An 11,667-nucleotide genomic window follows, 5' to 3' on the forward strand; every position below is an offset into this window, starting at 1 on the left:
TCTGTATAAAATCTATCTAGGGCATCTACAATTGCTCTTTTCTTTATAAAATTGATCTAGGCCATCTCCAATCATTCCTATCTTTACAAAGTCTCTCTAGACCATTTCCAATCGCTCTTTTCTTAGTAAAATCTATCTAGATCGTCTTCAATCGCTATTTCTTTGTAAAATCTAAGCCATCTCAAATTGAACTTTTCTTTATAAAATCTAGCCAAACCATCTCCAATCACTTTTTTCTTTATAAAATCTATCTAGACCATCTCCAATTGCTCTTTTCATTATAAAATCTATCTAGGCCATCTCCAATCACTTTCTTTATAAAATCTATCTAGGCCATCTCCAATTGCTCTTTTCATTATAAAATCTATCTAAGCCATCTTCAATTGAACTTTTCTTTATAAAATCTATCTAGGCAATCTCCAATTGCTCTTTTCTTTATAAAATCTATGTAGGCCATCTCCAATTGCTCTTGTCTTTATGAAATCTATCTAGGCCATCTACAATAGCTCTTTTCTTTATAAAATTTATCTGTGCCATCGCCAATCACTCTTTTCTCTGTAAGATCTACCTAGGCCATCTCCAATTCCTCTTTTCTTTATAAATTCTAACCAGGCCACCTCCAACAGCTCTTTTCTCTATAAAACTTATCTAAGCCATCTCCAATTGCTCTGTTCTTTAAAAAAAATCTATCAAGGCCATCTCCCATTGCACTTTCCTTTACAAAATCTATCTAGGTTACCTCCAATCACTCCTGTCTTTATAAAATCTATCTAGGCCATCTACAATTGCTCTTTTATTTATAAAATCTATCTATGCCCTCTCCAATCGCTCGTCTTTATGAAATCTATATCTAGGCCATCTCCAATTGCTCTTTTTTTTTTTTTTTATAAAATCTATCTAGCCACCTCTAACAGCTCTTTTCTCTATAAAATTTATCTAAGCCATCTCCAATCGCTCTGTTCTTTAAAAAAAATCTATCTAGCCATGGCTGCCTCCAACTGCTCTTTCTTTATAAATTTACCTAGGTTATCTCCAATTGCTCTTTTCTTTGTAAAATCTATCTAGGCCATATCCAATCACTCTTTTCTCTACAAAATCTATCTAGGCCATCTCCAACCACGCTTTGCTTTATTAAATTATCTATCTAGGCCATCTACAATTGCTCTTCTCTTTATAAAATCTATCTGGGCCATTGCTAATTGCTGTTTTCTTTATAAAATCAACCTAGGCCATCTCCAATTGCTCTTATCTCTATAAAATCTATCTAGGCCATCTCCAATTGCTCTTTGCTTTATAAAATCTATCTAGGCCATCTACAATTGCTCATTTCTTTATAAAATCTATCTAGGCCATCTCCAATTACTTTCTTCTTTATAAAACCTATCTTGGCAATCTACAGTTGCTCATCTCTATATAAAATCAATCTAGGCCATCTCCAATTGCTCTTTTCTTTATAAAATATATCTAGGCAATCTCCAATCACTCTTTTCTTTATAAAATCTATCTAAGCCATCTACAATTGCTCTTTCCTTTACAAAATCTATATCTACACCATCTCCAATCACTCTCTTCTTTATAAAATCTCTCTCAGCCATCTATAATTGCTCTTTTCTTTATAAAATCTCTCTCAGCCATCTCCAATCACTCTTTTCTTTATATAATCTCTCTCAGCCATCCCCAATTGCTCTTTTCTTTACAAAATCTATCTTCACCTCCAACTGAACTTTTCTTTACAAAATTAATCTAGGCCTTCTCCAATCGCTCTTTTCTCTATAAGATCTATCTAGGCTATCTCCAATTGCTCTGTTCTTTATAAAATCTATCTAGCCATCTGCAATTACTCTTTCCTTCATAAAATCTATCTACGCCATCTCCAATCGCTCGTCTTTATAAAATCTACCTAGGCCATCTACAACTGCTCTTTTGTTTATAAATTCTATCTATGCCATCTCCGATTGCTCGGTTTTATACAATCTATCTAGGCCATCTACAATTGCTCTTTTGTTTATAACATCTATCTACGCCATCTCCAATCGCTCTTTTGTTTATAAAACCTCTCTCGGACCTCTCCAATCACTCTTTTCTTTACAAAATCTCTCTTGGCCATCTCCAATTGCTTTTTTCTTTATAAAATTTATCTAGGCCATCTCCAATTGCTCTTTTCTTTATAAAATCTACCTACATCTCCAACTGAACTTTTCTTTACAAAATATATCTAAGCCATCTCCAATTGCTCTTTTCTCTTTAAGATCTATCTAGGCCATCTCCAATCGCTATTTTCTTTATAAAATCTATCTAATTCATCTCCAATTGCTTTTCTCTATAAGATCTATCTACGCTATCTACAATTGCTATTTTCTTTATAAATCTCTCTAGGCCATCTCCAATTGCTTTTTTATTTATAAAATCTATCTAGGCCATCTACAATTGCTCTTTTCTTTATAAAATGTATCTAGTCCATCTCTAATCACCATTTTCTTTATAAAATCTCTCTAGGCCATCTCCAATTGCTCTTTTCTTTATAAAATCTATCTATGCCATCTACAATTGCTCTTTTCTTCATAAAATCTCTCTAGGCCATCTCCAATTGCTCTTTTCTTTAAAAAAATCTATCTAGGCCATCTCTAGTTGCTCTTTTCTTTATAAAATCTGTCTAGGCCATCTCCAATTGCTCTTTTCTTTATAAATTCTATCTAGGCCATCTCTAGTTGCTCTTTTCTTTATAAAATCTGTCTAGGCCATCTCCAATTGCTCTTTTCTTTATAAAATCTATCTAGGCCATCTCCAATCACTCTTTTCTTTATAAAATCTATCTAGGACATCTCCAACTGCTCTTTTCTTTATATAAGCTATCTAGGCAATCTACAATTGCTCTTTTCTTTATAAAATCTATCTAGGCCATCTCCAATTACTCTTTTCTTTATAAATTCTATCTAGGCCATCTCTAGTTGCTCTTTTCTTTATAAAAGCTGTCTAGGCCATCTCCAATTGCTCTTTTCTTTTAAAATCTCTCTAGACCATCTCCAATTGCTCTTTTCTTTATAAAATCTATCTAGGTCATCTCTAATTGCTCTTTTCTTTATTAAATCTATCTAGGCCATCTCCAATTGCCATTTTTTTTTTATAAAATCTATGTATGCCACCTCCAATCGTTCCTTTCTTTGTAAAATCTATCTAGGCCATCTCCAATTGCTCCTTTCTTTATAAAATCTTTCTGGGCCATCTAAAATTGCTCTTTTCTTTATAAAATCTATATTTCTAAGCCATCTACAATTGCTCTTTCCCTTACAAAATCTATTTAGGTCATCTCCAATTGCTCTTTCTTTATAACTTCTATCTAGGCCATCTCCAATTGCTCTTTTTTTCATATATTATAACTAGGCCATCTCCAATTGCTCTTTTCTTTATAAAATCTATCTAGGCCATCTATTACTGCTCTTCATAAAATTTACCTAGGCCAACTCCAATCACCTTTCTTTATAAAATCATTCTAAGCCATCTTAAATTGCTCTTTTCTTCTTAAGACCCAGCTAGACTATCCCCAACCACTCTTTTCTTTATAAAATCTAGCTAAACCACCTCAAATCACTTTTTTGATATCCATCTATCTCAACCATCTCCAGTCACTCTTTCCTTTGTAAAATCTATCCAGGCCATATCCAATTGCTCTTTTCTTTATAAGGAAAAACAGCAAGAGAAATAACCTTCCCGTGTAGCATCTCACTATTTACTGTCAATTCACTTGATAAACCCCATCAACATTAACTTTTCATCTTCTTCATCCAAAGATAATTTCAATTTGTTTCACATAGTTATTGGGAATGACACAGGTGATGCAAGACCTACCTTCCATGCTACTGGCTGGTGGTGCCTGACTTTAACCATCAGAAGGGAATTTTTACATTCCATGAAGTACTGCATAATGTCTTGACGCAAGTATCTGATCTGTGCAACTCCTACCTTTTCTAAAACGTGCTTGCTCATCTCTAAACTTTTTGCTGACACAGTATATTTTTTCCAAACTACTGTGAAAGTGCACACTTACTATTTTAATTACACAAAAATAAAGTCAAAAGTTCTATAGTTTGTCATATTCCGTCGGCTCAACTTCTTTGGAACCTTTGCTGTGATTTCCAATTCCCAATCACTGGACTCGTTTTCTCATTCCTGCAAAACAGTCCAGCTAAAATAATCTTAACCGTGATTCCATCTTCTCACAGACTGTTTACAGCAACCACAAATTTTTTTCCTAAAGCAAATCTCATTTCACATACAAGACTAACAGAACCAGCAATAACATCATACCAAAACCAACAATTACCAAATGGATCAATAACTGCTGGTTCTGCTTTCTAATTAAGTCTAAAACTTAAATTAGGTCACCAGCGTGGTTCCTGACATGGTTGCAGCATCAATTAACATCATATGACACAATCCAGGGTAGCAGATACTATTCAAAACGTGCTTTTTGCCATCCAAAGTTCAGATTTTTATAAATGCAGAGATTTCTAAGTGTGAAGTTCCTTGTGGGAGGGCCATTGGTCTGGTTAAGTAGCACATTTAACCATAGGTTAGGTTAGGGCATAATTCCAGAGCATTACAACAACATAGACAGTCTAGATTTCTTGGGTTAGGAATTGATACCAAGGAAAAGGCACTTCTACTTTAAGATGGCAGTGCAAGTACTGTGCAAACTCAAATTCTAAGCAGAACATGCATGCCTAATAAAGAATGAATCAATATCCTGTATAGGCTAAGCTAGCCTATATAGGAGAATGGGTGGTGAACTGTAACTATCTGCAACTTAGCACCCTACAGTATACTGGTACGTACCTGTCAATCATCACGGATAACCTATTTAACGCTGGTGAAGCAGTAAGTTTAAAGATAATTCTTTTTTGTGAGAGTGAGAAAGGGTGAGGGAGAGTCTACTATACTGACAGGATAATTTTGCTGACGCATGCAAACACACACACTGTTCTGCTAACTTGTACCCCATGTATACCAAGCAAAACCAGTTTCCAACTGGGGCACGATTCATTTAAAAAGACACGAACCACCAAGGAAAAAATGACAAACTTAAGCACTCTTTTCCTAGACATACTACAGTACAATGTTGTACATCAACGGTCTGGACCAGTGTACAATACTGGTCATAGGTGGACCAATAACAAAACAACCTTACACTAATTTCCTTAACCAGTTAGTTGCTGAACAGTTCAACATAAAAAAAAATAGGAACATCTACATTAAAAAAGTAAACTTCGAATGTCCTATTTGTAAAGAAAATACTTATATGTACCTACATATGAAGGTTATAGTGTAGGGTATAAGCATAAAATTATCAAAATATATTGTACAATATTTACATATTCTGATTTAATTGATAGTTCTTGCACTGTACACAAATAAAACTTGCGTGAAACTCCTCTGTTTAAAATACATGTGCAAGTACTTCTGAATCATCTATTGCGTACACACTTAATCTGGACCCACAAATGTACATAACTACTTAGTGTACAATGCAAAGGCCAAGTGCATGATGCTTCTTATATACTAAATTGTGGGCCTACATAGCCTACCTAAATACTGAATCAGCCATACATGCTACTTCAACAAGCTAAATGATATTCCTTTCTATTTTTACTTACGGCAGGTGTGCAGCTATCTAGTCAAGGCATGCATTTATTGCCTTACTCTTTGATGCTACACCTCCAGTTTGGTTAGCTGAATGTATCCTCTAATTGGTTGTACATATCTATGATGTGGATGAATGGAACGGAATGCTTATGGAATCTATGCCAATGGCCAAGCTCAGGGAACTTTTAGGGTCATTAAGTGCTGAAAGGAAAATTGAGAGCATACAGTTTTGAAAGGTTTAACGGAATGAAAACCTTGCAGATGAACTATGAAACAACTGTTAGGATATGGTGGATAGTAAAATGGAAAAGAGAATATGAATGGAAGCACAGTAAAGTAATGAAAAGGGTTGCAAAGAACCTTAAGTAATGCCTGCAGTGCCCCAAGAGAGGTGCACTGACAGCACTACCACTCCCCCTTGGGGATGATGTGGATGAAGGTACAACCTTATTCTAATATACGGTGAAATGACTAAAAAGCATTACAAATCCAAGGTGGTAGTCAAAGTATGTTTGCCAGCACCAAAAGTGGTTTGTCATTGCTGAGTATATATTGACAATGCAACCACAGATGCAAATACCACATGCCAACAAATACAGTACCTCCTACGAAAAGGTATACACATGTAATAACATTTGATTTTCACCTTACTAACCTTTAAATTACAATTTTCATGACCCACAGACATCCCCACCTCACATAAAGTGGGAAAATACATGAACATTTGTAACCTGACATTATCTTTTTAAGCATTTCAGAATGAAAAGACAGAATAACACCGAAAGGTCATCAACCTGATCCTGACCTTAGTATTTCATTCAGCACACAAACCATGGCACTGGTTTGCACCACTGGGTGGTAGGAAGTGTGGACAAGAAATTACAACTATAAAGGTAACAAAGTACTGAAGACTACTAGCATGGCCTGGTTCCAGCCAGTTGCTGGTCAGAATATTTACCACCTTTTATTTAGTTTTTTAATTATGTTTATGTCTTTTGTTTATTTTTATATTTATCATCCTTTGTGTCTCTTTACACTCATCCCCAAGGGGCTGGCACTAAACACCAGCACCTATTTTGCAAGCAAACTGGTAGTTACCAAACCAGAAGGGTGTGGCAGTAGATCGTACAGTAGATGCTCAAAAAATCCAGGCTAACTACGCAACCTGGCAGGACCCATGGAAGACCTTTATCTTTGCAAAATTTTATATGACAGCATAAGTAGAAAAAAAGGGTAAGACTGCAGACAACCATGCATATGACAGGGTGTAGCAATGAACTTTTAAATTGCTGTTTTTACAGACCTTTCAAATGACATTCCCATGACAGATAGTGAACATGCGTTTTACACAGTGACCCCACACCAACCACTTACAATGAGATGAACGATCTTTTTTGTAACCTACTCAACACGGCCGTTTATCTACTTACAATATTATCTATTTCTCAGTATTTCTCATTACCTTCGGTTACTTCTCTTTGATGAGCATCATAATCTTTGGAAGTTTGAATTTCAAGTCAGTGGCCCCTTTGGTGGGCTTTTCCCATATAATAATAATGATAATAATATTGATAATAATAACGATAATAATAACAATAATAATAATAATAATATAAAAAGCAGGCTATGGGCCAAATATACTATCTTTTTTAACATAAGAGATTTGACAAAAATTCAACATCTTCAACAGTGACAGTTCATTCATGACATAGATCCCTGACCAGGGGTTCATACCTTGTGGACAAATGATGCAGTGATCAGTAAATATACTAAAAGAAGTATGAAAAATGGTAACATAAGAGATTAGACAAAAATTCAACATCTTCAACAGTGACAATTCATTCATGACATCCCTGTCCAGGGGTTCATACCTTGTGGACAAATGATGCAGTGATCAGTAAATATACTAAAAGAAGTATGAAAAATGGTAACATAAGAGATTAGACAAAAATTCAACATCTTCAACAGTGACAATTCATTCATGACATAGATCCCTGTCCAGGGGTTCATACCTTGTGGACAAATGATGCAGTAATCAGTAAATATATTAAAAGAAGTATGAAAAATGGTAATGCTGATTATAACATCTCCACATCTTAATGCTGAACTTACATGCTACGACTCCAGAAATAAAATATGACAATTGGTATGAAAAAGCATATGCTAGATTATGATAATACAAAAATTAACCCAAAACATTCAATAGAAACATTACGCTAAACTTAAGGGTAACATTTGGTCCAGATGTGGGCACCAGAGTGAAAGTGAGAAAGATCACCCAAGACTATAGTGACATTATAGAAAAAGGAGCAAAAACGAAACAGAATAACCATGGATTTAATGAGGTCAAATCTGACGAGAGCTCTGCGTCCTTCTTAGGGTGTCATGTTTGAACTGTGAGGTAGATTAGGCTGTCTATCATAACCTGAGCTGTGTCAGGGCATCGTGCCCATACCGAGGGCAACCCCGGTTGCCAAGATCCTTACCAGGGGCCAAGGAGCCTCCGGGAGGGCATTTGACGTTAATAACTCGAAACGGCCGCAGAACTCTCGTCAGGACGAAGGCACCTTCACCATCTGGAACAAAATGCAGCGGCCTACAGCTGGCAAACAGCTTGGCCCAATTAGCGCTCATCCAGAAAAGGTATTCGGCCAAACGTACCTTTGAGAAGAGGCAGTGGCTGGAGCTCCACATCATTGGAAGTGCGATAACGGGAAGATCCCTGCGAACGTTTAGGCTTCTTCTTCAACGACCGCTTGGCAAACGGGTCTATTCTGTCCACAAACGTGCCCCCACTGCCCGACATGTTCCTTGCGTCTCCTGTTGACCCGTACACTCACTCTACTCCGTAATCTGTTTTCCGCAGCGCGCGACGCAACTCAAACCCTGGCCATTGCCGTAACGGCACCACGACACTGCTACCAACACTGGGGCCTCGCTCCCTCAACGGCACTTCCTCATAGGCAGAGACGGACAAATCTGGCAGAAGGGTCGCGATCCTCAGCCTCGCGAGGGAATCACCAAGGGGATGGAAGGACCGCGTCCCGAGGTCTCGGCAGAGGAATCGAGGAAGGGCGGGGGAGGAAAACACTCGACGGCAGAACTAAGGTTCGAGCGCTAGTTCAGGCTACCGTAGGCCTATACCCTCTGGGGGCCTCCGGGAGAGGTGGCGTTGCCTAGGCTCACGGGAAGGGGCAAAACTGAGAGAGAGGGGGGCCTGGGGGAACTGGCTCTCTTGCCTAGGCTATGCCCTGGGGAAGTCTGCCCTGGGGAGGTCTTCCCTGACTTTCGGGGGCGCACGCAGGGAGTGGGATATTCCAGCCCACCCACAAGACAGCAGCCTAAGGGCGGAAGGTCGCCTCCGCCACCACCAACACCAGAGTTGGTCCTCCTCGTCGTAGGGCGGAGGGATTCGGGTCCACCCACCTCTCAACACCACACACCACCACCACCAGCGTTCACACCGCCTCCACTGTCCACCGGGGGGTGTGGGTGTGTATGAAGGAGCGCGGGCGTGTGGGCGGTTTTGTGGTGGCGTGAAGGAGAGTGGCAGCAGCAGGAGACGGGTTCTGCTGCTGCTGCTGCTGCTGCTGGCGATGAAGAAGAGGAGGAGGAGGAGGAAGAGGGAGAGGAGGATGACGACGACGACGAAGACGACGGCGCGAGGGAAGAAGAAGGTGTCCTGGTCGAAATGGAGATGGGCGATTCACACATAGATGGATTAGGACACTGCTGTGTGTTTTCTCTCCCCCTCTCTCTCTCTCTCTCTCTCACACTCTCTCTCTCTCTCTCTCGCTCTCTCACTTCTCTCTCTCTCTCTCTCTTTCACACTCTCACACCGCTCACTTTTGGGTCGCCTTTTCCACCACCACCGCCGCCTCTCTTCTCACACGGCCTCCAGCCTCACATACGGCATTATAACGCTCAGGATCCCTCTCATATCACCTTAATTCACCATAACCGAAGGGCGTCGAGCATCGTCGGCGTTGCACTTCATAGAGTTAACACTTTATGTTATCGGTAATTTTGTACAAATCCATATCTGAAAATAACCTGATCGCCGTCTCGAGTTTCGTGAGAATATGCGAGAGTGCGCGAGAGAGGAAGTGGCGTGACGTCATCATGGCCGCCACCTTTTCTATCCCTAAGATCCCCGCCCGCCCGCCCTCCCTCCCGCCCGGCCGGCCGGCCGGGTCCCCCATGCCACCCGTAACCCCAATATCAACAAACAACAGCAGCAGCAGCAGCAGCAGCAGCCTCTTCTCCTCCCCCCCTCCTACCCCTTCCCCCTCCCCCTCCTCCATTCCTAACCATACCCGTCCAAGTGACAGCCTTTCCTGACGATACCCTGTGTCGGAAGAATTTCAAATCTCATATGACTCCTACGGCGTGCGAAAAGCGCCTCTCCCTCTTATGATGACTTCTAAAATTTAATCTTTAGGGCGAAGGAATTTGTCGAGAGAGAACGCCTCTCGGTTTGTCATATATGCCGATCATAGTCCCACCCTGATCACCACAGTGACGTCATGACGTACGTCATACTACCTTCATTTATTACTTTTTCGCACGTTGATCCTACGTGATGTAGCAGTATTCCCGTATGAAGAGATTCTTTATTAAAACGGAGCCGTAAGATATTTCGACAACTATTTCCCGAAATGCAATCTCGGAACTGACATCTGGGTTATAAACAAACACCGTTTTCGTTTCGTTTTTGCTGAAATGTCGGCAGCATACATTCAAAATGTCATGTGGATTTTAAACGTCAAAAGTGACGTATAAAAAAAATGAGTTTCCTCGAAAAAAGTTCGCGTCATTTCTTGTAGTAAATTTTGTGTCCGAACGGTCGAGTCAAGAAACACTATTTCCAGGTCATGGATGCACGATATCGCATTGCGTCCGATCGGTGGTGCCAAAAATGTTTTATATTATTATATCTACTATTTTTCCGTACTAAATAATCCATGAATACTGAATAAGCAACTCGTGACGAATCTGATTATAGTCGTACAGATGGGTGTAGTAAGCATGACATCTTTTACAACACCGGTATTTACAGCATACATTGCATTATTCAAAGGTATTTCCTAGGCTCACATACTGAGAGAAGGAACTACAATTAACAAATAGATTTCTGACGACAGGATTAACCTCAGGTCAAAATAGAGTCCTAAAGAGAATAAGAATCAGATAAAAGAACGCGATCGTTTCTCGGCACCGATTTAATCGGGCAAACTTTTATACGGAGGGTATACTTAGACATCAACCGAGTTACACAGATGCATTTTACGTCCCCCGTTTTACGATACATCCGAAATGACAATGGGACATCGACTCTGTATTACTCAAGCGTTATTTACTCTACCATGTGACTAGTTCTTTTACGTCCCACTTTCTCATACGTCCATCTTAGACAACAAGACCTTGATGCAGAATCGCCGGCATCCGATGATAATACACGGCGTGACCTGAATACACAAAAGCTACGGTGAAGACTCACAATCTATCAGAGGGAAGGATACAACTGATTTGGGATCGGAGACAGCCTTTAGCACTCCATTATCTAAAGGGAATGGCGGTTTAGGAAGAAGAAGATCGTATTTTAACGCCCCCACCCCCTTCCCCCCCGACATGCACTCCTGGTGGAGTGCGCAGATCATCTAGGGTTGCAAAACCAAGTTTCAGCCACGGGATTGAATTCTCCCCGGGGCTGAAGAGATGGTGTGTGCACTTGGTGTGATTCAGACGCATGTTAGCCACCCTTCGCTTTAAACACACTCACACACAAACACATTCGGATGTCACTCTACTCTGCCAGACGCCCATCTCTCTCTCTCTCTCTCTCTCTCTCTCTCTCTCTCTCTTAACGCTCCGTGAGTATATTTTCCACTTCATCTGCAAATCAGTTATATACTTACTGTGAGAGAACGATACTGTTCAGACATCCCCAGAAAGAACTGGCAAACTATCTCTCTCTCTCTCTCTCTCTCTCTCTCTCTCTCTCTCTCTCTCTGCAGTAAATAAATC

The 11,667-nt window shown here is 39.9% G+C and overlaps 1 protein-coding gene across 1 annotated transcript in view; it reads right to left on the reverse strand.

The window, feature by feature from the left end:
• wdb (widerborst) overlaps window positions 1-9,786 on the reverse strand; it is a 37,090-nt gene extending 27,304 nt beyond the window's left edge. The window contains exon 1 of the mRNA XM_067110811.1: window positions 8,302-9,786. Coding sequence (XP_066966912.1) covers window positions 8,302-8,446 — 145 coding nt within the window. The 5' untranslated portion in view covers window positions 8,447-9,786. The remainder of the gene's footprint in view (window positions 1-8,301) is intronic.
• Window positions 9,787-11,667: the final 1,881 nt, after the last annotated feature.

This window comes from Macrobrachium rosenbergii, chromosome 10 (assembly GCF_040412425.1).
Source record: "Macrobrachium rosenbergii isolate ZJJX-2024 chromosome 10, ASM4041242v1, whole genome shotgun sequence".
NCBI classification, from domain to species: Eukaryota; Metazoa; Arthropoda; class Malacostraca; order Decapoda; family Palaemonidae; genus Macrobrachium; species Macrobrachium rosenbergii.